Source organism: Leptinotarsa decemlineata, unplaced genomic scaffold (assembly GCF_025532065.1).
Source record: "Leptinotarsa decemlineata unplaced genomic scaffold, Ldec_3_MD MMD2_tig00000882_RagTag_RagTag, whole genome shotgun sequence".
NCBI lineage: Eukaryota > Metazoa > Arthropoda > Insecta > Coleoptera > Chrysomelidae > Leptinotarsa > Leptinotarsa decemlineata.
The window spans coordinates 6999099-7025905 of record NW_027412556.1 but is presented as its reverse complement, the minus strand read 5'-3'; the positions used below and the strand labels follow the sequence as shown (position 1 = coordinate 7025905).

At 34.8% G+C, this 26807-nt stretch overlaps 3 protein-coding genes across 5 annotated transcripts in view; all 3 read left to right on the top strand.

The window, feature by feature from the left end:
• LOC111503776 (sentrin-specific protease 6 veloren) overlaps positions 1–1383 on the top strand; it is a 28905-nt gene extending 27522 nt beyond the window's left edge. For all 3 annotated transcript variants that reach the window (XM_023158174.2, XM_023158175.2, XM_074174913.1), the window contains one exon: positions 649–1383. In XM_023158174.2, the coding sequence (XP_023013942.2) occupies positions 649–1016 (368 nt within the window). In that variant the 3' untranslated portion in view covers positions 1017–1383. The remainder of the gene's footprint in view (positions 1–648) is intronic.
• Positions 1384–3781: 2398 nt separating this feature from the next.
• Positions 3782–9748, top strand: RpS4 (Ribosomal protein S4). Its single transcript, XM_074174912.1, has 5 exons — positions 3782–3934; positions 4261–4519; positions 4832–4929; positions 8129–8430; positions 9582–9748. The coding sequence occupies exons 1-5, from the start codon at positions 3932–3934 to the stop codon at positions 9703–9705; spliced, it is 786 nt and encodes a 261-aa protein (XP_074031013.1). The 5' UTR covers positions 3782–3931; the 3' UTR covers positions 9706–9748.
• A 13561-nt stretch (positions 9749–23309) lies between these two features.
• On the top strand, positions 23310–26063 carry vvl (ventral veins lacking). Its single transcript, XM_023158172.2, has one exon. The coding sequence runs from the start codon at positions 23584–23586 to the stop codon at positions 24793–24795; it is 1212 nt and encodes a 403-aa protein (XP_023013940.1). The 5' UTR covers positions 23310–23583; the 3' UTR covers positions 24796–26063.
• The last annotated feature ends 744 nt before the right edge of the window (positions 26064–26807 follow it).

Sequence of the window (26807 nt, the reverse complement as noted above, 5' to 3'; positions counted from 1 at the left end):
ATATGTATATATACCAAAAAGTTGTCCAACTGATAATTATAATAATAATAATACTTTATATTCCACTTGACAATTAAAAATTGTATTGGATTCGTCAATCTTCCACATAACATGAGTAACATGAAAGGAAAAATATTTTCCATGGAAGTTTCCTCAATTTTGTGTTCAGTAATGTAGAAGTAGAAAATCAATTCAAATACTCAGTTTTATTCTTCAAATAAAATATTTTGTAGATCATTATATTTTAATAAACTGTAAAAGCAAACTTTGCAATACTCATTCATGAGAACTTTATAATGAGTGATTTGGTAGGGAGTTCGATCAAAGGATATATTTATTTCAGAAAAATCGTTTTCTCTCAAACACTTGGCTGCATATTCTTGGATTGAATTGGTATTATTTTTGCAGTTGAGAGATAGGCAAGAAATGCTTTTTGATTTTATCAAGGCCTCTCTAATGAAACTCATTTATGTAAAATATTTTTTACAGTCAAACCTGCCATTAATATATTTTTTATTATGTTCTATTCTATATTTACTGAGTTGAATGATTTAAAAAAAACTGAGTCTGATTCTGTTCTAATGGTCACTAGCTTGATTATCAACACTATCACAGAAAGGAATAATTTAGACATCGAATTATTTTCAGGTAAACTTGTTGAACGTGAGCCGGATGATGAAGAAGACGAAGAAATGGTAGAAAGCGAAAATACATTCGAGGAAGACGAAGACATGAAAGAGGAGTCTTTTGCATCACATGACAGTACCAAATCAGATTTGTTGTTGGAGGCCTTTCCCCCAGCAGCGGACAATTCATCTTTGCCCCTCAAACCATCCAACGAAAGCATTCCCAATGATTTCAAGGCACAGACTGTACTGAATCCAAAACCCGACCTGAGCGAGTTTCCTAGGCAAACTAACAAAGATACACTGTCAATCCTCAAAGCCAAGAGGATTAATAGGCATAAAAACATGGATGGCCCTGAAATGAAGAAACATAAAAGTGATCACCAGTGACTTTGACTTATTCAGTTTTTTTTTTGTTGTATCGTTTATCGCTTCTGTTTTCGATTAAGTAAACTAATAATGGAGTATAAGATATGATAATTGAAAGGTTCATTTTAATTTGGGCGGTTGAGAATGGAATGGAGAAAGATTTGTTGATTAGTGGAAGATATCAGTTAGAGTGAGATACAGTATATTTTACTTTCATATTGGATATTCGTATCAATTAATGTGATCCATATTATATTAATGAAATTAAAGCTTCGTAATATTAGACGTTATCGATTTTTATTGTAAGATGTACTGTACATATTTTGCCGTTTATCGTGTCTCCAGAAAATTATGGAACATCATGGTCAGAAATAAATTTTTAATGTAATTAGTGGTCTTTTTTTGGTTGAACAATTATCGTTGGATATCATCATGGTTGAAATGGTATATTTATGAATTTCTTCCAGTGATTCTGTCGTTGTGAATGAAACATTACACAAAATGGTTTTGTGCACATTGGTGGATAGTTTGAAAGTCCGTTTATCATTTATTTAGATTGAGAACAAAAATGTATAATTCTGAGAAAAAGTTACTCATTTATATTTATCGCAATCAAATAGACATGAAAGGGATAAAAAACTAGTTAACCACAGAAGGGTTAAAATTTCTTTTTACAAAGCCATTTTCACAAAATTATATATCTAAAGTGAGAAAGTTATAAAATTTATAAAAGCAATAGTATTCCAAGTAATCACAACAATTACCAAGTCGTTCAAAAACTCAAGTTGAAATTTACTGAAGCAACATAGATTGTCCTAAGTAATACTATCAACAGCTAACAACAACCCCATAACTTCAAATTTATAAAAGCGACATATAAAATTCATAGAAGCAACATATATCAATATATAAAACTTGTGAAAGCAACATATAGAGTGTCCCAAGCAATCCGATATGTAAATTTGGATTGTTCAAATTAGGGCAAATTTTTAGGTTCCTTTCGACCTTTGGATTGCAGTTTACACCTGAGAAATGGGAAAACTAATGAAATATAGGTTCAAGTTCAAAGTAATATCTGAAATCCTTTTGTTGAAGTAAACAGTGCTATGACAATACTACTCGAGTACTATTTTAACTTCATTATTGTTCAAGTTTGCTCAAACAAAACAGCAACTCGGCTAGGATGTTTTTTATTATTCTGGGTTTTCTCAGCTTTTGTGATGATGAAATTTTTTAATATATTTGAAGCAGCTCCAGTTTGTGTTACTTCAATTTAGAAACATAAATAGATTTATTTGTGTGATTTAATATTATTATACATCTAATACTTACACAACCTTATGCCATTCTTGCAAATAAATATTGATTTTTCAATCAATCTGAAAGTGACTTGCACCAGTATGCAGTTTTTATCAGGCATTGATTGGGTTGTAATTTTTTACTAATACCTCTGTTATTATAATTTAAATTTCAGTTGAAATTTTGAATATGCCGCAATTTCTATTACAATCAGAAGATGGCGCCTAAAGTTGTTGACATTTTACAACCACTTCTTATTCGACAGAACAATCGCCGCAAGGAGGCGGTACAAACTCTTGAGAAATAACAGGGAATGTCAAAATCTCATTGATGTAGATACACTGTGTGGTGTGTAGAGCTGTAAAACAAATTTTCTTGGTTTCCACATTCCACTGTTCTAATGAGCTTTGAATATTTAGTTATGGAGAGGACACTTTGATAATTTTTCGAAATGAAATAACTCCCCCTTTCTTCTCAACACTCTTCTCAACAACAATATGTATAATCAAGTGCTAATAAATACACACACATATATTCATAGCTTCATTTCTGATGAGGAAGCTACGGTGTTAGCTAAACGCGTCTAGAAATGAAAATGTTGTGAAAATTGTTTAATTGATATCATGGATAGAAAATGTTGAAAAATTATTAAATACGATAAGTTACAAATGAATAGAACATTTCTCTTTGTGAAAGTACTATGAAATCAATCAGTAACTTATCGAGGTAAACGGGGAAATATGAAAATATTATCAGAACACTGCAGAAAATGTTTCATTTTTCATTTCACAGAACTATTTTTATGCAAAATACTCTCTTGAATTAAGATTATTACAATTATTCATATTTTCCATTTGAAAACATACCGTATATAAATGGAACAACCTGATAATGATATCAGTAGCCCTGGCCATACACTGCTGGCGTTAACTAGAAATGAGGTTTTATTCTTGAATCACTAATCACTTACTCCTAAGATAGGATATTTGAAATCGTTCCCACAAATGATTTGCAATCATTTTCAGTATTGAAAATTATAGTCAGAATCGAAAGATGAATTGAAAAATTTATTTGTTTACACTTCGTCTGGGATGATTTTATTCGAAGTAAATGAAACACTGCGTATGTATTATGTAAACGTATGTATTCCCAAAAGTACATCCAGTTTCTCACAACTGAATATTGAAAGGTCATTATAACGATACGTTGTAGAAATGAAACTGACACACAACTCCCTGATCCACTTATTTCGTTAGAAACACCGGAGTGATCTCCGGTCATCTCTTGTGAGAAGAGAATTTCAACTAACAAGTTTTTAGGCCGATCATCAGTCGTATATAAACATCAAATGATTTGATTTTGTAAACTGCTTCAACTATCGACTTCGACATCAAATAACGATTTTGTATTTTCTGCAACAACACTTTCACTATTGGAATTTCGGGAAAGTTTTGTTAAATTGTAATATTTCGTAGAAATGTCAATACAAAATGTCACTCTGAGCAGTGATCCGAGATCCTTCTGAAAAAAGGGAAGAAGAAGAAATACCAACCTCCTATTCGTAGGTCTCTTTTTAGTTTTATTTGTTGGAAGTTTGGTGTCTCTCTTTTCTTTTTGATTGTAAAGTTGAGTGCAAAATGGTAGGTTGAAGTTAAGATAATATTTTTCTTATTCCATCTTCACTCAAAAAGTAGATTTAATTGAAAAATATGAAATTTTGTAAATAACTTTTTGGCTACTGAATGATGTTACTTTTATTTTTTTTCTATATCTTTGTTAAAAAATGTTTTCCAATCGAAGAACATATCACCTCAAAAATATTTGTTAAGGCAGAAATGCAGATATATTTTTAGAAAAAAATCATATATGTTCATTTGAAAAGTATTAACACAAAAGTAGCTTCTCAGGAAAGTTTTTAGACTATAAACATGAAATGTGAACGTCAACATAACCTCTACGATTTTAGGCTCGAGGTCCGAAGAAGCACTTGAAGCGTTTGAATGCCCCAAAAGCATGGATGTTGGATAAATTGGGAGGTGTTTTCGCACCTCGCCCATCTACAGGACCTCACAAATTGCGAGAGTCTTTGCCCTTGGTGATCTTCCTACGTAACCGATTGAAGTATGCTTTGACTAACAGCGAAGTTACTAAGATTGTTATGCAAAGGTTAATCAAAGTAGATGGAAAAGTGAGGACCGACTCCAATTACCCTGCTGGGTTTATGGGTGAGTTGTATTTGTGTCAACTATTGAATTTTTCATTTGTTAAATGGAAAAATTATTACTGATGAATTTGCAATGATTTTTGATCAAGCGAACCTCCCAAATGGTGCCTTCAGAGTGGTATTTCTTTTGTAAAATTGTTGGGGAGGTTCTTACTGAGTAGACATTTCACAAAATTACAATTTTTTTTTGGATATCAATTCTGAAGGCCCCTCAGTCCCATTAACTTACATTTTTTAGTCAATCTATGAAATAATTCATACAGAATCTTTCTCACTTCAAGAAGTTGCATTAACAAGTAACATTATGTTCCAGATGTTATTACCATTGAAAAAACTGGTGAATTTTTCCGACTCATCTATGATGTTAAAGGACGATTTGCAGTGCATCGTATTACCGCTGAGGAAGCAAAGGTAATGGATTCTAATTTATTCTTGTATCTTTGTGAATACTGAACTTTAGTTTGCACAAGGTTAAGTTTCTCAAAAAAATGAGACCAATGCTACCCAGCATTAAGAAACTGCCAGAAAATATAAAACCATAAAGAAGTAATAGTAACAGTAGCATATAGACCTGCCCAACTATAAGCTTCCAAGTTTGTTTTCCAAGGGTTTTGATTAGACAATTGAGGAATGAGATCCTGTGATTTCAAAGTTCACACGCTGATGATCAAAACAACTTTTCTCATCAGACATTCCATTTTTCCATATATTACTTATAAATATAGTACCAGCTGTTGAATCTATTACTTTTCTACATCCCCAATTTACTAAGATAGTGAATGAATCGAAGATGTTTGTATAGAAGTGTATAATTTTAAAATCTTATTGCAAAGCGTTTTCGACTTTCATAATCACTGGATTATGCCTCTTTTTTTTTTACTCTTACGAAAGATAATGGTTGCAGATATATGTTCCCAATTGGAACAGCAAAAAAAATAAAATTACAGTCGTAAACATTTCTTGCCTGTGGCCCCTAGTCGCCCAGATAGTTATTAAACATGCTATCAAACGTAGTTGAGGAATAAAGGCTCGGCTAGCTTGATTGGCTGAATATAAATTTTTTGTCCGTTTCACAATATTTCTTTATTAGTGCCGTGTGTTCGTGGGGTTAGGTGAGGTAATGAGTGGTTTTGCAAACCGATTTTTGAAAACTTTCTAGAGATCAATTACCCTAACACCACACCAATTACCCTAACACCAAACTGATATTTTTGCACTCGATGCGTGTTTCGCTAACAAGGTTAGCATTTTTAGGAGAAGCAAATTGATACTGAATATAAAGACAAGGGTTACCTGTTTATATACCTAAAGTTTTTTGATCCGATGTGGACTTTGTTAAATGATGATCCTAATTGATTTTTCGGTAATCAACTAGTGGTACCACTACCTGCAAATTAATTTGTCAACAATAGATTAAAAAGCGGACAAATTAATCTGCAGGTAGTGGTTCCACTAGTTAATTATAGAAAAATCAATTAGGATAATCATAATTTGACAAACAAAGTCTACATCGGACCCAAAAACTTTGTGTATATGAACAGCTAACCCTTGTCTTTAGATTCAGTATCAATTTGCTTCTCCTGAAGATGTTAACCTTGTTAGCGAAACGCGCGTCAAGTGCAAAAATATCAGTTTGGTGTTAGGGTAATTGATCTCTGGAAAAAGTTTTCAACTTTTACACCAAAGGTTCCAATCTCATCGTTTGAACCGATTTTTGTGAAAATCTTAGTGTTCTTTGGGTGCTTTCATCAATATGGCTTTCTGAAGACCTTTTGAAACAAATGATAACATAATGTGTGAGGAATCTGTGTCAATCGACGGGGATCCGGAATTTGAAAATAAGAACTTACATGTTCAAGTTCAGCGAGTAATTTTAAATATTCATAAATGCTTATAGAAGGAAAACTGTCACACTTCACATAATGCTATTGTGAATAGAATATGCGAGTTAACGAAACTATCTCGTTCGACAGTTCTTCGAGTCATTAAAATAGGGGATGTCATTGACCATGCAATGAAACGAAAACAAAGGAATAAAAAATTCGCAAACGTTGATGGTGCTACAAAAGCTGTGATTCGGCGAACAATTTATGGTATATATAAAAAAAATGAAGTACCAACCTTGGAAATGATTTGGTATAAATTACTCGACTATCCCGATTACAATTACAAATCTTTAGAAACTCTACGAGGTGTCTTATTGTTTTGTGGTTTCAAATATAAAAAAATTGAACAATCAGATGGTCATAATGGAATCGACACAACACACCTCGACGAAACTTGGTTTGACACCCATGATGTTGTCAAATATGGCTGGGTAGACGAAACCAAGTATTGTGCTTTGAACACACCTTATTCAAGGGGAAAACGTGTTATAATTTTGCATGCCGGGAATGAAAGTGGTTTCGTAAATAACGCTTTGCTTCTGTCTGCCAAAAATATAAAAGATTCGTCTGCTGATTACTATGAAGATATGACTGCGGCTTTATTCGAAACCTGGTTCAGTGAGCAGCTTCTCCCAAATATTCCTCCAAACTCGGTTATTGTTATGGATAACACTTCGTATCATTCTCGGTTATTGACAACAATACCAAACAATAACACAAAAAAAGCAGATATTGATTACATGCGAAATCATGATATGGAAATACCCGAAAAGATTCCAACGACAAAGATATCACTGGAGACCATAAAACAACGTAATTTAAAAAAAGATTCGATGTGTGAAACACGTGGTCATATTCTCTTACGTTTGCCTCCATACTATTGTGTGTTCAATGCAATTGAAATGGTTTGGGCCAAATGAAAGAAAGCTTGCGGAAATGTAATTAGTCACCGACTTTGAATGCAGTAGTGCTTGACAATATAAGGCGAGTGGTGAATGAAGTAGGTAATAGTGATGTGTGGAAGAACTGTGTGGCCTACGTTACATGTGCAAAGTTCCATAAATCCGATCGTTATTCAACCCGATGATGATTCCATCTCATCGGAATATAGCGAAGAATAATTTTGATTTTTCTAGCAATTTTGTTGGCCTCTATTATTTTGTAAATATATGTTTGACGAGAATTCGGTATGATTATTTGTGTTTTCATTGTATTTTAGAGTTTTCGACTCGGAAATCAACTACCTTAAATTTCGGAGTTTTTCATAATAACCCATGGTGGAAAAATTCAGTTGAGATAACTTTTTCACGGGGTGATCAATTGCTATGATTGTAAAAATAAGTAACTGAAAAACTACCACTGAAAAATAATATGCCGACGCCTATGTCGAGGCGGGAATTCCTTATCTGTGCTGTTCCAATTGGTATTGGAAATACTATACCGCTAGTGCCTCAGGGTTTGACGGACATCATCACACGTAATTGTTATTTCTACATTGCATTCATTTGAACATAGAAAAGTTGAAAAACTTTAACAACTTCGAATACATTTTTTTTCTCCTAGTAAGTAAATTGTCGAAATTTTTTTTTTATAATGATGATTTTAGGCACAGTCAATACAAAATGAACAATGTGATTTAACTCTTACTCATCTGAGAACTGTAGTACTTGTGTATAATGAATCTAAATTTTATTTCAGAGAGTAAAATTTCAATTACTTTTCAGTACAAACTATGCAAAGTCAGGAGGATGCAAACTGGCCCCAAAGGAATTCCCTTCATAGTGACACACGACGGACGTACCATCCGTTATCCTGACCCAAACATCAAGGTCAACGACACCATCCAGTTGGAGATTGCCTCTTGCAAAATCCTCGATTACATAAAATTCGAATCTGGAAATTTATGTATGATAACTGGAGGAAGGAATTTGGGTCGTGTTGGTACGGTCATCAATAGGGAACGTCATCCAGGTTCCTTTGACATTGTACATGTCAAGGACGCCAATGGACATGTTTTCGCTACTAGGTAAGTTAGACACTGAACAGTGTCTTTTAAAATCTGGTTTTCGGAATAGAGTTCACGAAATGAACATACAGACAATTTTTAATTAAGAATTGTCATAATTTCAGTGTTAATATTGTGAGACAAAGTACTGTTTTTTAATGATGCGCCCAAAAACGATCAGCAATGTTCATAACATCAATTTTTTCTAAATCAATTCCTTCAGTGAATATTAAGTTTTTGCTGGTCCCAGAAGTACGCCGCCCTGTTTTTTTATTTTTATTATTTTGGTATTGTTATAAATAACTACAAGATTATATCAATCGAAGAATACTTTGTAAGCCATAACACCAGATCTATTCTGATTACTTTCCAATTATATGTTTATAAATGAATAAAATAAATTGGGCTGAGGCCTTTCAAATAAAGGTATTGTACCACATAATGATTACCAATTTTCACCAAACAAATACTAAACAACGCAGCGTCTTCAAACTTGAAACATATATGCTTTATAGGTTGTGTACTTTCTAATACCGTGATGTTTTTCAAACAATTACCGCCATCTCTAGGTCAGGCTGGGTGCCTCTGGGATCACTCTCGTATATTATAATAATAATAATAATGATAATAATATTCACTCAGTTCACTAGACCTGATAAAGTTATTCAAAAACATGAAAATAAAGATAATTATTGGTCCCAACCCATACTAGGAGTATCTTCCAAAATTAGAAAAAATAATTATTTGAGTCAACTAGAGGGCCAGGATAAAACTATTCCAATTTACAAGCTTATGTATGTGAGAAATCATGTTTTAATAAAATAAAGAATAACATGAAAAACGATATAAAATCTTCAAGGGCAGGTGTTCCTACTGGAGTATCACAGGGTTTTGTGCTGGGTGCAGTACTTTTCATGATTTGAATGAACATATGCATGATCATCATGAAAACTGTATTGAGGAGAGATACATATACCTACAGAAAAATGAAATATTTCAAAATGTTCATCTCTCCCATCATACCTACACAGGTTCTGATGAATGCCTGCCCGGATACTACTTCCCCGGCTAATACCACGTTGGTTATTAAATTATATCCGACAGATATTTATGAAAATTCCGTCAGAAGTTAAATTGTACTCAGTTTGTAATTCCATTTGTTTCATTTTCAGGTTGAATAATGTTTTTATCATCGGAAAAGGTGCTAAGGCCTTCGTTTCTCTACCAAGAGGAAAAGGAGTTAAATTAACAATTGCAGAAGAAAGAGACAAGAGGTTGGCTGCCAAAACACACTAATGTAAATGTAGTCTACATTTTTCATTAAAACAAAAAAATTAAATGTCTTTTTCTTAACACATTCACTGCCGGTGACACGTGGTCTGGGATTTCGTTTGAGAGAACATGTCTACAACCTGAACATTAGATTCAATGTACCTTCAACTCCACGCTTGTTAAGAACCAAAGCATTCATGCATTTTTATACTTACCTGATAACACAGGTATATAACAGCATATCCCCTCATCTCAAAGTATGAAGAGCAAATCAATTCAAAACAGAATATTATAAGTCTTTTGGTTGTAGGTATTCAATAACTATTTTTTTCTTTCAACCGTCCTTTTATTTGGTAATTACACAATTTTGGTAAATATGAATTGTAGAAATGTGGAATTGCTTTCTTGGAATTTGTGAAGAAGGATTAAGGTTAAGTGGAAGAACTCTGACTCTTATTTTCAATGAGTTGAAAAATCTTTTGACCTATAATTCATAATTTTCCAATATAGATAGCTTTTTAGTCAATTGCCTGAATGGCAGCTGATCAAAAATTTAAACATTGTATTTTAAATTGCCAATAGAAAAGTATTCACTGCACTGAAATTGCTAAGTATTTCATTTTTATATCAGGTGGCGAAAATTTAATTGCATACTATTGCTATTTTGGTAATGGTAGACTATATCATGTTGGTTGAATAAAACAAAAAATGTATTTTTAGAAAGCAATAGGATTATGTTGTTTAGAAATTCAGTCTATCCAGAGACATTCTTGAAAAAATTAAAATCGCAGATTTTTCTGCTCTGATATCTTCAGTATACAAGATATGAAAAAACTTATGTGACTGATTGAACTATATGAAGGCTATAATAGGCATCGATACTTCAATATTTCAAAAATGAAAGTAAGGACCTTGATTCACGTGATGAAAATATGTTGTCTAATAAACGAGTTGAGACTTTTTCGAAATTTCAGAGTCGAAATCATAATTACTTTTTGAATATTTATCACAGGCTTCAAATTTGGCTTTTCACGTCACTTTCAAGTACTTACCTAGATATTGAATTTCAGATATAATCAACTCAGTTATGATGACATTTTTTTGGAAAGAAACGTCGTGAAAACATAAGTGGTACATAAGTAAATGCAAGATCGAGAGAGGTATATAATTTGTTAAAAATGTACAGGTACGTATTTGAAAAAAATTATGAGGCTGGATTTTTGTAAACAAAACGTGTAGCAGACACTGAAGTTTGTTTGATTACATAGTGGGTGATTGATAACATTTAGAAGTGGTTTCTTCAAATTTTCTTCCCTTCGAATACAATTTGTTCAAAACTATATTTCATTGAAATGTCCAAGAATGTCTTTTAAAAACTATACACTACTGGTTTCTCATTGATATCACGGAGAAACTTCTTACCTAGCTCTGAACTAGGTAACTAAATTGTGTAGCCCCATTCAATTCCTCATTTCATAATACAGAGGCAGATGTTGCAAATATCATCTTGTTGACATCAAAAAATTAATGCAATCTTACAGAGACATCTGCAGCCATTCACGGAAGACGATCTCTTATATGTCTTGTCAACGTCTATATCACAATGTGATATTGCACTTATTGCAGAGAGGTCGTTGGCAAACTTTTGTTAGCTATATAGCTATAGTAGATTGTTATCTGTTATTAGAAAATGTGGATCCAGTGACGTCATAATATTGACTGGTCATTGAAGAGAGAACATTGACTCCAGCAGATAACGTAATTCACATCTTGGCATTTACGTCACTCATACATTTTACGTCAGATACAACATTACGAAGTTTCACGTGTTGTACATTTCCATTATGAAAATTTTGGGATTTGATTCGTTACATGGTGTTGTGACGCAGTGGCCAAGACTGTGGAATATATGTAAAAGTGGCGTCATCAGTCTATATTATTATCATGTCTGTGGGTGGATTTGAGAGTATCTTCCATACTCATCAGAAGAACTAAGAACCAAAAGGTAGGGGCATGGCAGTCTTTGCTAGAAAAGACGAAAAAGTCGGGAATGCTGATGTTGAAGCGAAGTTAGGAATTCACAGAAAATCTGTTGTTAAATTATATTTCAAATATTTTAGTTTAAGGAGGGTATTTGGGGTTAATTTTATTGTTATTTGGCCCACTCTTCAATCATATTTTGAAATTTTATGTTACTGCCATTCAGGGCCGTAACGAAAAGAAAAACCTGGGGGGGAAGGAAATCCAAATTTTCCCAACCCCACCAGCAAAATTTATCAACTTTCGAAAAAATGGAAGCCAAGGGGTTAGTTACTACTATAATATATTAATTTTCCTACTTAGCTATCCAAAGATTGGCTGAATGCTTATGCCCGTTAGGATATGCACAAACAAAAATAAGTTATGGTAATTATAAAAATAATAATGGGAATTATTCTACTTTGGACCAAGGTCCTTGTTCTTCCACCATATCCACCATGTATAGGAATATTCAGTACAAATGAAAGGAAACAACACTTAAATAATATTGTACTTATTGTTTTCTACTATTATTTTTTCTATCTTCACGGCCCGAAATTTCCCAACTTTCCCAAGTCGAAAAAACAGCGAAAAGTTGGGAGTTTTGTAAAATTGTCACTTCAAAATTTGTTGACTGTTCAGAACTGTTCTCTTACTTGGGAGAAATTGTACTTTTTTGAAGTTTTCAAACAACTCAGAATTTCAAAGTATGGGATCTCCAAGTTATGCATGTTGGGAAATCCCAACCTTCTCCTGGTTCTTTCCCTTTTCTTATCACCTCTCCTTTTCTTTTCTCTAATTTTAATTTTTTTAATATTCTTTCATTTTTTTACTATTATTTTTTTCTATCTTCACGGCCTAAAATTTCCCAAGTCGAAAAATCAGGGGGGGGAGGCTTCCCCCGCCCCCTCCCCCCATGGCGACGGCTCTGCTGTCATTTTTAAACAGCTTTTTAGAAGTGGAACCTTAAATCGAATATAATGAATTTTTTTTTCCACACCTAACCTTGTTATGCTTTCTAGCGCCAATGCATTGGACCAGATAGCTAATCTGTGAATTTTATTATCAGTTATCATATCCAGTTGACAACAAAACGGTGAGTACAACATGTGTTGAAAGAAAGCATCATTTCACAGTATCACATATTCATATTCCTTTTTAAATATGTAATTTCTTTATGCAAATTAATTACGTCATTTGAACAGAAAGAATCAATATGTTCTGTTTTGTTATTTAAAATATATGACGAATATATTCAAACCTAAAATAGCAAATGGGGTTCCAAAACTTTTCATATGACAAATAATGATTGAGAACGCTAATGAATAACTTCCGTTGTCCATTTTGGACAATCTAAGTACGAAATTTGAATCATAGGGAACGACATTATTAATTCACATCGGAAAAGTTTTGGATTGATAAAAGTGACACCTGCACTTTGTATATTAAAACTACAGATGGGTACCATGCCAATGAATAATTTATTCGATTAAAACTTCACAGACTATTCAAATCAGGAGTATTGCATTTTCATTTCACAATTTTCGAATTAATTGTTGCTAATTTCTATTCCATTAGAGAATAGGTAACTTTTTATATCTAAATTGGGTAAAAACCTAGTTATTCATTATTGCCATGAATAATAATCTACATATTTGTTGGATTTTAGGTGGACATTTATAATTAACTTGTTTAATGGAATTTTCATTTAATAAATAGTATTTATTAACTGAGAGAGAGAGGGAGAAATGTGACCATTACCCATGAGATTTCTCATATAATTTTCTTACTCGTTTCATTTTAGATTTTTTTATTACAAATAATTTCTACAAGTTGAATAATATCTCATATTGAAATTGAAAGGGACCTATCTCTTATTTTTATTTACTATATTGTGTAGCAATCCTGTGAATGATATCTGATTCGATTCCATAACGAATCCTTGGTGTATAAAAAATTGAATAGGAAAAAATGTGTTTTTGTATAATTCGATATTCATATAAAAATATTTGTTTCAACAGTATTTTTTCTTTCGTGTAATTCAATGTTTATATGAAAGTAGTTGTTTCGAAAGGACCCTTTCTTCCAGTTTATGTCTGAAAGTTACTTTTTTGCGTGAAATACACATCTTTTATATACCTACATTATTTTGAAATAAAGTGCTCTCTTCCTTTTTTGGAAGGTTTCCATAATTTTTTCCATCAAGATGGAAAAGTAGGTATATTGTTTACAATTCTGAAATTCACTCACTCATGAACACCACGTTAATGATACTTTTGTTTTTAATCTTATTCTTGTGACAAAACGTGATATTAATTGGATGAATAATTGACTGTTGGGAACTTCACAAATATCGTATTGAAAATCTTGTGGATATTCCCATTGATTATCCCCTCATAGACGCAAAGAAAGGCTTTCCTTTCAATATATTGAACCATCAGATATACCTCTTATCTTTACAAAAACAACTATACCACTCTTTTGACTAACATAATGTAGATATGGGAATAATAGAAGGAACGGCATGTGGTTCTTTCTTTCCTGGAGATAAAAGAAATATCGCTTGAAGTGAAGGGGACAGCAAATAATGAGGATGACACCAAACAAAAATGCGGTAAGAAAAATCTGTCGCTATTTAGTATTTCAAACTTCAACGATAATGTACCAGACAGATCCATACGGTTGCATAGAAAATGGTGCAAATGATAAGAATAATGTCTGAAAACTCCTGAAACAGGTTGATTTCAATGACTGTTAGATTATTTGTAATGACTGAAAATTCCATTGGAGTTTAGGTATAAATCAATTAAACATTCAAACTCTATAACAGAAATTTCACAAACTATTAATTTACAAGCATATACAACGATCGAGTTTGAAATCTTTCTCTATCTAGATATCAATTAAGAATGGGATCTTTCCCAGCTAAGTTGGACAGGAAAATAGGAACAATTTTCATTCACGGAAAACTGACCTCTATTCGCAAAGATGAGAAGTTATTGTACTGTGAATCAAGTTTCAAGGTCATTTATCCTATACTATAATTCAAAAATAGTAGGCACTAAATTCTCAGAAATGACTGACGTTTTTGCCTTGATCTGTCCCTAGCAGTGGCGTACGGAAATTATACTGAACAGATGAGGAAAAAAGCTGATAAAATGTACAGAATTACAACCTTGACAATAATGTTTTCGTTTGAATGTAATAATATGTCTGAGAATTTAGTGCTTACTGTTATGGAATTGTACTATAGTACGAACAATCTTTAATAGAAAAACCTGAAGTTAGTGACTGAATTGGTGGTTTGTTGTTAATGAAATTTCAACCGAGGCCTGTCCCTTGCGTCTGTTTCTCACAGTTCATTGTTAACATATTAGGCAGCTATCATAACGCTTTCACGTATTTTGGGTCACCTATACCTACTCTCATTTGATTTTTCAATTCCGTCCAGTGCGGTCTCTAACATCATAATGCAGAGGCGTAGCGTTGGTGGTCTGACAATGGTTGCATATGAATGCATACAGAAAAAATATATTTTTAAATATAAAATGTTAATCTAGAAAAACAAGCCTCAAAGATGACGTTTACTGAAACATAGTGCTGGAATTTTTTGTTCAATTGAACATATACTTCATTGTACTGGATTCGATAGTTATAAAGATGTTGAAATGCATTTTGGTTTAGCTATAGTTTGATGAAGAATCATCAATAAAGTATAGATCCTCGTGAAAGTGCAACCTTCACTCAAAACGTTAAAATAAATAATTATTGAAATTGGAGACCCAAGGATTTACCTAAAGTTCTTTGGAAGATTGAAAATAGACTTTCACTTACAACTATCGAATAGCAGTTGCAGTGAGGAATATGTTTTTGATCAAATCTACCATCCTGTGGTGAAAGTTACAATTAATATTTTCGTAGCACTTACACGATGGAGTTCACCATAGTTTTGTTTCAGTAAGAGTGTGTTTGAACCAATAATATTCTGCTATATGATTTGATGACGATGTATGTCTGAATGACTTAATATAAGCGATAATATAAGCATTTTTATATTACCTATACTTACATATATATTGTGTGTCCTGAGAGATTGTGTGTGAGAATTACTAACTTTGTTCCGATTACGTTAGTCACTACGGTGAACAATCATTTATATTGATTACCCAATGATAAAATGATATGTCGGTATGAATTAATATACGATATCAACCGATTTCAAAACCTGCTACACATGGACTGCATATATCAGGTACTGTTTGTAACATAGAAAAAAATATCAATCAACATTTGATTCGATATTTATCAGAGGTCAATCTGAAAGCGAATCGAGTTGAAGTTATTGAATTATTCTTTACATATTCAGCATTGTTTACTTGTAACACATAAGCAAGATCACGGACTGGGTGACATCTAGGTTTTATAATTCGAATATCGAACTAAAGGAAAATATAAAAAACTGTAGTTATGAACTTCGAAATATAATATTATCTCACACCTATAAGGTAATATAATTTGATACTGATCAATCATTCATAATTTTTCTTACTACTTTATTCATTCAGAAATATTACCTATTAGTAATGTATATCTTCACTACATATAATAATAATAATACTCGATTGGAGTAGTGAAGTGGAATCGGGAGGAGCTGTATCAACTCGACGTAAAGACCCGAAAAATGATGCATCTCTATAGGAGTTTGCATCCCAAATCGTCCGTTCCACGGTTGTACTTCCCCCGACAACAGAGAGGCCGTGGAATTTTGAGTTTGGAGTGTCTACATGACAGAATGGTACTGGATACAGCCTGTAAAGTCGTCAGGAGTTCGGATCCCCTTCTCTGCATGGTCCGTGACCATGAGAGAGCAGGAATTGGAGCTTTTCTCCTTAGGACAGCTGCCCGAGCAGCTGATGAACTCGGTATAGTTTTCGACTCTGAACGAGGTGACTACAACTCTGTCACCGAGTTGGAACCCGTTCAGCAAAAAGCTCAGATAAAAGCCGCAGAGATCACCTTACTTCTGCGGAGACACAAGGATAAGCCAATGCATGGGGTCTTCTTCAATAACATTGGAGACCTTAGCTTATCAAAGCGCCTGACGTTCGCTTTTCTCAGGTCGAGTGGGCTGAAGTCGGAAACTGAGGGGTTCATCATGGCTTGCCAGGATGGTGTCTTCAACACCTTAGTCTACCGCAGTCGCGTGATGGGTATAGAGGTTCCTGACACAAGGTGCAGGGCCTGTCGCGAGGCGCCCGAGACCCTAATGCACTTGCTATCAGCATGCCCAGCATATGCGGTCTCGGCCTATATCCATCGACATAACGCGGCCCTAAGAGTGCTATATTACCATCTACGGCACTCTTACGGTATTAACGGGACACCGGTGTTGCCCTACGCTCCGGGGGATATTGAATCCGTTGTGGGGAACGAGAAGTGCCGAATTTATTGGAACTATTCGTTCCCCACCCTCAGGCTCATACAAGCTAATAAGCCTGATGTGGTCCTTCTCGTCAGAAAAGAGGAGGAAAAACGGATAAAATATCGAGATTTTCTCTTCGAACTCCGCAGACTCTATCCAGATCACTCTGTCAAGATGGTTGTTCTGATTATTGGAATCCTTGGTGGAATGATGTCCTCTCTACTTTCGAATCTTAAAATCATACCGGCTTGCCGCACTAAGTCAGAAATCTTAGCCGCACAGATGAAGCAGGCTGTCATTCTTGGCTCACTGCGCTTGCTCAGGGCACATGGTTCTCGGATCCAATGATCACTTACCCCACGGTGAAAAAAAAATGATAATAATAATAATTATAATAATAATCGTCTTTATTGTTTCCCAGCTGTAGTTACATACAAATATTTAAATAAATTACAGAGCTAGTTGTTGACATAACAAAAGGCGAAGTTCAACTCAGTTAGCACAAGTGCTACTGAGTTGTTCTTCCACTCAACCTCAAAAATATTCTACCTAAGCTAAAACAAAAAGAAAGTAATACATAAAAAAAATTGGGATTGTTCAAATATCTATCAGGATGCTGGAGAAGACATCCATCACTGAGACTTATTCTGGTCTCATAATGATGAAAAATGTATAGGGTTGGGCAGTTTATACTTAAAGTTGGCTTTCGAACAGAAGGAGTTTGAATCTTTTCCGTAAAACAGAAAGTTCTGAATTTCTTATTTCTTTTGGTAACAGGTTGATCACTTGGCATATATTATAGCTGAAAGATCGCTTGAAAAATTCAGTTTTAAAACTAGGTGAGGTAAGAGTACCCTTAAATCTGATGTTCAGATTGTGAACATTAGTACGAAAAGTGGTTTTTCTGTACAGATAAGGCGGCGTTTTGGTTTGTATAATTTTGTAATATAAATTAGCAGCATTCAATATCCGTCTATTTTCCATTGTGATCCACCCCGTATCCCGTAATTTATGGGATATTCTTTGATATTTCCTAATTCCGTGAATGAGCCGTATACAAGAGTTTTGTATTTTCTGAGCATACTGTTGAAAGTTGTTTTCGTCTGCTTCGTATGTGTCTGTGTCCATAAATAAGTTTCAACGAAGAATATGCCAGTTGTACCTATTTGTTTGTTTACATGTTTCTCAAACCGCAAGTCAGAGTCGATTATAACATCAAGATTTTTGCATTCATTTGTGGGTTGCGAAGGAACATTATCAATCGTCATTGTAAGAGATTCACTTGTTTTCTGGCGATTCTTTTTTGATCCGAAAAGGATGATATTCAATAGTGGTATTTAGTAGTAGACAGTGATCTCTTGCCAACTCAACAAATGACTCAAGATCATTGTTAATAAGCGTATACATGCGTTTTCTACACTTTGAGGGAGAAAGCTGAGATAGAGTTGAGTGTCATTAGCATAAAGGTGTTCTAGACTACGCAACATGTTTGATGAATAAATTGTAAACAATAGTGGACCCAATATTGAACCCTGTGGCACACCTGATTTCAGTTTTAGATAGTTTGAATAGATATCGAACCATAAAGCAGGTGTTAACCTTTTGGGAATAGTATGCCGTGGTCGCATGGAACCTGAAGTTGCTGATGAATGGGATATTTTTGTTTTCCTAAGTATCATGATCCATGCATAAAGACTCCTTTTGATTTTTTTTCGGTGGTGAGGGAGGGAGTACACCACGAAGAGGTTGAAAAAGCAACTTTAATTCGAAACATGAAATATTATTACCACAATTTTGTTTCAAAGTAATTCTTCAACAGAAAAGAAGAACTCTGAACTAAATTACAATTATTGGTGATCACAGAAATACCTACCCGGCCCAACAAATGAAACACAAAAATTCTGGAAAAAAAATTAGGCAGGTATATATTGCATCTCTTTACACTTTTCCCAGTGACGATCAATGAGTTCGATACCGTTTTTACAATAAGAACTGTCTCAACAGAAAATTACCCGAGGAGACTAAATCTGGCGCATAGGGTGCACGAGGTAATAATTCAAACTTTAATTCATTAATTTTGGTCATTGCGATAAAGGATTTGGGAGCTGATGCATTGTCTTGATGATTTTGCTTAATTTCTTCACTCAAAAGTTGCAATAAGTTCGCATAATAACCGCCGCGCAGTTGATAGTTTTACTTTTTTTAAGATAGTCAACGAAAATTATCCCACGAGCATCCCAAAGAACCAATGCCACGACCTTGCCTACAGATGAAACGGTCTTCGCCTTCTTTGGAGCCGGTTCTCCCTGTTGGGTCTACTGTTTTAATTGTTCTTTTGTCTCGGGTATAAAGTGATGGACCCATGTTTCATCCATGGTTATGAAACGACGCAAGAATTCCGCTTTGTTGCTGTGAAACATCTTCACGACACTGTTTTGCTTGAGTGTGAGCAAACGCGGCACCCATCTTGCACGCAGCTTTCTCTTGTCCAAATTTTCAGGTAATATACGATGTACCGCACTTTCTGAAATGCCTACGAAGTCTCCAAGCTCGCGCACTTTCATTCGACGATTACTCAGTACCGCTTTATGGATGTTCTTCACGGTTTCTGGATTCGTCACCTCATTTGGTCGACCACTGCGATGCTCGTCTTGGCAGCTAGTACGGCCTCGTTTAAACTCTGCAACCCATACTGGTGTAAACAAAGGAGCAGACTCACCCAGAGTAGAATCCAGTTCAGCTTTTATATTGGTTGGGCTGAGGCCTTAAAAATGAAAGTATTGTACATAACGATGACCAATTTTCTTCATTTTCACAAATTCCCGAAAACGTTCGCTTTTGATGTCTGCCAAACAAATACTAAACAACGCAGCGTCTTCAAACTTGAAACTTATTATTGAACTTTCTAAAACAGTGATGTTTTTCAAACAACTACTGCCGTCTCTAGGTCAGGTCGGGTACTTCTGTTCGTATCTCTTGGTCTGATGTTCGTTCTGCAAAAATTTGGTGTGAGGATTGTCGCAGGACATGAATGAGGGCAGTCATGTAGAAAGGCCTTTAAGCGACTAAAGGCTTCATCTGTGACAGGCATGCATCTCTATGAACTTTGTATATATGTATACAAACATAATGACAAATACATTGAAAGGGTACATTTTTAGAAGAGATTAATACGCGTCATTGTATATTACAGTTGATTTTTGATTGCTTACTTCCTTTCTTTGGAAGATTCCCTCATTTTTTGTATCAAGATGGAGAAGTAGAAAGTCAAAAACTGTTTCCCATGAAGACAAACATGTCAACAGAACAGATCTTCTCTATGCTACATGGTCCAGAAATCTTCTTGTACCCAATTTGCATGGAACTAACCTCAACCAAAAAGGTCATTTATATTTGTGATGCAAAGTTTTCAACCATCTTGATGACTCGATGCAAAAAACTCCAAATATTAATATTTTTAAATACAGACTGGAGGCATTACTTATTGAGAAAATTTGTTACAATATTGACGAATTTATCTTCTATTTACAAGAGGGTATTTATTTGATTTGTTTGACAATAGATTTTTATATTTGTGCTGTTATTGATCAAATAATATTTTTTCCATGTTTTATAACACTTTCAACGTTCTTCAAATGTGTTCTTGTGTATCTGCATTCATTTAGTCTCGGTCGTTCATAAGAATTTTCATAACTCTTTATTTGTATGTATTTTAGTTTTATTTATACAGTTTATATATATTTGTAACTTATAATCATCAAATTATGTAAGAACAATTCGTTCAGGCCAGTCTCCAATTACCTACACTGTAAGTTAATGCACTGACACTTATCAGAAAACAACTACTCCCCTGGCTAATACCACGAAGGGTGTTGTTGGATTATATCCGACAGGTGCAGTGAAATTATTCCTGCATATTCTCTTGGCGATACAACTGCTGGAATCGATTTTCAATTATTGGAACACACTTGCAGATCGGTTTCCGGCTGTTTGGCCACTCGTCAGTGCAAGGTAGTGTCTATCATCAACATGAAGTCGATGATTTCCGATAATTGAAAATCGAATTCTTTCAGAGTATCATTACTCGAATTAGGCTGAGGCGGATAACAAACAACATTTTTGTCGTCGCCCCAATCTGCCAATTTGTGAACTTATAATAATTATGTCTGTTGGTACTTTGGAAATTCTTTTTTGAACTGTTTTTTTGTTCATATTCTGATTATGACGTTTTTGTCAGTTAGATATTGCTAGGATGTATTCATACAATTATGCTTTTCAACTGAAAAATGAAGATTTATTAGTAGTATTATTATTATTAATTGAAATATTTTGAATGTTTTGAATTTTAATGTTTTGGTAACCATAATTCACATGATAAAATATGAATAATATTACGAATAGAGATACATTCTACCTATCTGTTAAATATCAATACCTATTGTTAATACATTGAAATATTTTTAAGAATGATGGATGTGATTTGAAGTAATTTCCGAAATCTCTTTGGTAATAAGGATTCTCTTTTACCTGTTGTCGTGTACCTACCTACTGAGAAAAGAAAAATTGACAAATTTCTATAATTGATCACAAACGTCAAGTGACACATAAACATTCAGTTACCTAGGTATATTAATTTTTTCAAAGCTACACTTGTTGGAAAATAATAGAAAATTGCTAATAGAAATGTTTGGTTTGTTGAAAAATATGTTGTGAACTATTTTACACTCGACAGATATATGTTATGTTGAACAACTAGAGAATGATAGGTAATAAATAATTGACGTGAAATTCATTGCAATTTGAAACCAAACGGATATAGCATAAGTATTCAAAACAGTTTGATATCGATTTTAATTCCATTAAGTCAGTTCAGTGATATGATACTTACCTGCTGTAGGAATTATTCTGTAAGAGTGGTGTTTATATATTTGTATCCAATACAAATATCTACTAGCTACTTACTCAGATGTTGGTAAACCTACCAACTGTGCCGATGAAAAAACTGGAAAGTTCTTTTTTTACAACTGAAGCGATACCAAATTTTTCCGGGTTGAAGAAAAAGAAAATTGAAGTAAACAAATCACGTTGAACTTATTATTTTACAATTTACAACTTGTTACGCAAATATTATCTATATTGTTGTATGTATAAATCAGGCAAATTTGAGAATGAGCGATTTTGAACAATGCATTCACCTAGGTATATAACCTATAAAGTTCACTCAAATGAAATTTGGAAAAGTATAAAATGCCGGTCTACCTTTTGGGTGAGCTATTTTTTTTATATCAATTTTTCTACATTATCACAATTGTTAGGCACATACAACTAGGCATGTAATGTTACGTCAAAGAACTTGCTAAAGTACAATTCCATAATAGTGGCACTAAATTCTCAGAAACATTATTACATTAAATCGAAAACATTGATATCAAGTGCGATTCTATATATTTTTTCGTTATTTTTTCTCTGTTTGGTACCTATAATTTCCGTACGCCACTGCAAGAGACAGATTAAGACGAAAACGTCAGTCATTTCTCAGAATTTGGTGCCTACTATTTTGGAATTATAGTATAATTCATCCACAGTCTACTTTTCATATTTCAGCTAAAGTTTTACAAAAATCACATACGTACTTTTCACAAGAGTTGGGTTATTGGATGAGTTTGGTGATTGTCATAATATAACAATCGATTGGAAAAATGAACGATTCCACTAGGGTTGTTTTGTAATAACGTGTTTTACACCCATAATCCTCCAGTTTGATTTCATACACTATATAAATAAAATAAAGTGAATTGCTCTTTGCACACATGTGCAGTTTATATAAATGAGAATCAGAAAGTTCATCAATCGGCGATTGACCTCTCATTATTTTGAAACGCGAAATGAATGAGTACATTTGAAAATACGAATTCGTGAAGTCCCTAAAATTCGGTCAGATGCTAAGTTCACAGACGTACGTACGTGAGTTCTGTATACTCCGTTGCTTAGCTACCATATCCTTTGAAGTGTAAACACTTCCCCTCAAGAGAGGGGCACGAACATGGGCGGTATCACGAGTTCTCCTCACCAATAGGTCGACTCAAACTTGTGACGTCACATTTCGATTACGTCCAAGGAGTGTCGCTTGCGCACGCACTCTTCAACAAATCAGAGGGGTATCGGTAGTGGGAGAAACTGGAAGTCGAGATCCCCAGTCTGTGAATCCACACACTCCGTCAGTAATACAAACAGAGTCGTCGTGCGTGTAGCCTGATATGCATAACGCATATTTTGATTTGTCACCAACAATTTACCTCCAAACACGTTATTGCGCGACGGACTGTAGTAAAGACAATTGTTCAATAACGTTGCCGAAAGTGCATTCTATAAACAGTGATAAAAATTGATTTTTAGTGTGAAAACTAGTGCACAAAGTGTTCCAACACGAGGACAGTGTGGACGAGCGGCCCTTACAGGGCATGGCGGCCACGACTTACTTGCAAGCGAGTAGTGCGGTAACGACAGATCTGGACGGTAACGTTGTTGGAATGAATATTGTAGGAGGATATCATTCGAATGCCTCTCCGAGGTCGGCTGCCGACGCGAGCGAGATGAAGTATTTGCCTCAACACAACCATCATCACCATATAGCGAGTTCGCCCTCTCCCAGCGGACATGCAGCAGCTGTTTCACTATCGGCAAACCCTTGGGTGGGTATACCACACGGAGATCCCTGGGCAGCTTCCATGGCGGGTATGCATCACGCGCATCATCACCACCCGCACCAAGACGTGAAACCGTTGACGCAACAGAGCGAGATGATGCACCACCAGAGACAACAGCAACAGAGTATGGGCTCACCACACGGTTGGCACGGACACGTGTCTTCGGCCCACTACAACCCCGGAGGTACCGCGTCTCCTCTTCAGCAATACCACGCGGCGATGAACGGGATGCTCGCTCACCACCAGCCGCCCCAATTGCACCACTCGTTGCACCGGGACATGCAGAGTCCGCATCATCCCCAGCATTCGGAGAGAGACGTGAGCGGAGGCGAAGACGAAACGCCCACGAGCGACGATCTAGAGGCCTTTGCCAAACAATTCAAACAACGACGAATCAAGCTTGGCTTCACGCAGGCTGATGTCGGTCTAGCACTGGGGACATTGTATGGCAACGTTTTCTCACAGACCACAATATGTAGGTTCGAAGCGCTGCAGCTGAGCTTCAAAAACATGTGCAAGTTGAAACCTCTTTTGCAAAAGTGGCTCGAGGAAGCGGACTCGACAACGGGCTCGCCGACGTCCATAGACAAGATCGCGGCGCAGGGCAGAAAGAGAAAAAAACGCACGAGCATAGAAGTATCCGTGAAGGGTGCGCTAGAACAGCATTTTCACAAGCAACCGAAACCCTCTGCTCAAGAAATAACCTCCCTCGCGGACAGTTTGCAATTAGAGAAGGAAGTCGTGCGAGTGTGGTTCTGCAACAGGAGGCAAAAAGAAAAGCGGATGACGCCTCCTAACACCTTGGGAGGCGACATGATGGAAGGTATGCCTCCAGGTAGCCACATACACCCCGGCTACGGCCACCACCCGGACATGCACGGGTCGCCCATGGGACAGCATTCGCACTCCCACAGCCCGCCGATGTTGTCCCCCCAAAGCATGGGCCACCAGTTGACGGCCCACTAGCATCCAGCCCACTGGGCCTCCTTGCTGCACAACAGTGACAACGGCTAGTGATATATCCTAAGACACGCGCGATCGATTTCCGTCGGCTCTTGAAACTCCTTTTCACGCTACCTCAAAGCCAGGATGGGTTATACTGTGTTTCCCCCCGTATGTCGTTGTGGAGGTCCTCGGTGGAGTAAGAACAATAAATCATACGCCCTGTGAAGTGCGAGTGAGTACCTTTAGACTAGAGGACCGCGTACGTTTTATCTGTATATTATTTGTAAATAAGAAGAGTGATAAAGATGCCTGGAAGAAGGGGCACTGTAATATATTATTTTAGGATAAATATGCAACGTTGTATATAAAGATTTCAAGTACCGGTCCAATAGTAGAAAAATCGTGATTTATACTTAAATACCTATACCGGAACGGTTGTCGATATACAAATTAACTGTAAGTTTTTAATGTACAGAATGTCGTATATATGAAAGTTGTTCTTATGTTGTTATAATAATTATATCATTATTATTTCTGTTCAAACGTCGTCAAGTTGAACTTTAAAATTTTTCTTGGATCCGTACTGTAACTATTGAAAATTTCATCGAGGATTTATTTCATTTGTATATTTATTATTTTATCAATTACCTATATCGTTGTACGGTGTGACATTAAAACTATTTCGTTTTTAAAAAACTTCGGCAATTTCATTTGACAACCTTTCCTTCGAGCTTTACATTTCAACAGTATTTCACGCTAATCGAGTCATTGAATGCGGGTGTTAACTTCTTCAGGGCGTATAATTTCCGAGGGAAACCATCTGTTCTGTGATGAGTTCACTAAGTATATTTATTAGACAAACATACCTGTCGGTTAGGAACGCACCTGACAAACATACTTGTTGGTTTGATTTTTGGAACGCACCTGATCAAAGTTAACCACCGTATTGATGCATGCCAACAGATTCGACAAGCACGAAAGTGCTATTTAGAACTGTTTATCAAATTAAAATGGCAATTTTCAAGTGTTTTTCGGGTCAGTGCGAAATAATATTTCGTCATTTCAAGGTTTATTTGTGATAGATGAATTAGAGTAATTATATGTGGTTATGTATTATGAATTCCCAACGTGAGGTCTCATTATTAGACTCGATTTTAGTGCAACAATCTAGAGGGTAAATTATTTAAGACTCACCGAGTCGAGATGTAAGCATATTGTATGAAATGATAGATAGTTTTATTACTTTTTATAAAATTTGTTATTTGTTGAGAATAAAGAAGAAAACAGTATTAGGAAATTTCATTTTATCATGATAATTTTCAAAAAACCTTCATATTGATGAGTGAACAGTATGCTTATTATATAACTACTGGTAGATTTTTTAGAATCGAATTTTTATGAGAATTTGTTTGAAGAAGTAGTAGTTGTAAATGTGTCCTACATATCCTCTTTTTTTCGAATATTCAATTGGAACTGATTATTTCATAATGAAATATTTATATGATCATTACTTGACCTAAACTGTACTTTCATGCAAAATAAATTTTGTGAATATCATCCTAGAAAAATAAGTATTTAAAATTAAACATTTTGAAGAGAAATATCAAGGAATGGAAGACAAAAAAATTGGGTAATGCTCCAGCAATAAACAATTTTTATGTTTATGACTGCATACAATTCTAACACAAAAATGATTATTGTGACATTTATTGGAAATTTTTAATACATATCAGGAAGTTTGAGTGATCTGCACTTCTATTACATGAATTGTGATCACAAATTTGAAATCTATGAAAAGAAGAAAGTGAATGGAATATTGAAACCATAAGAACCTAAATATCCAGATGAATCAGTTGAAAAAGACAACTAATATTAAAAAAAGTATGTTGTTCTCCGAATTTTGATATTATTTCATTTTTTCAACTTGCTCATCGTAATATTTTATTTTTAATTAATGTTCCCATACATTTGATATTTTCTACACGTTTTTATTTAATGAATGTCCGAAGCTCAATCTTTTCCCGAAAATATTG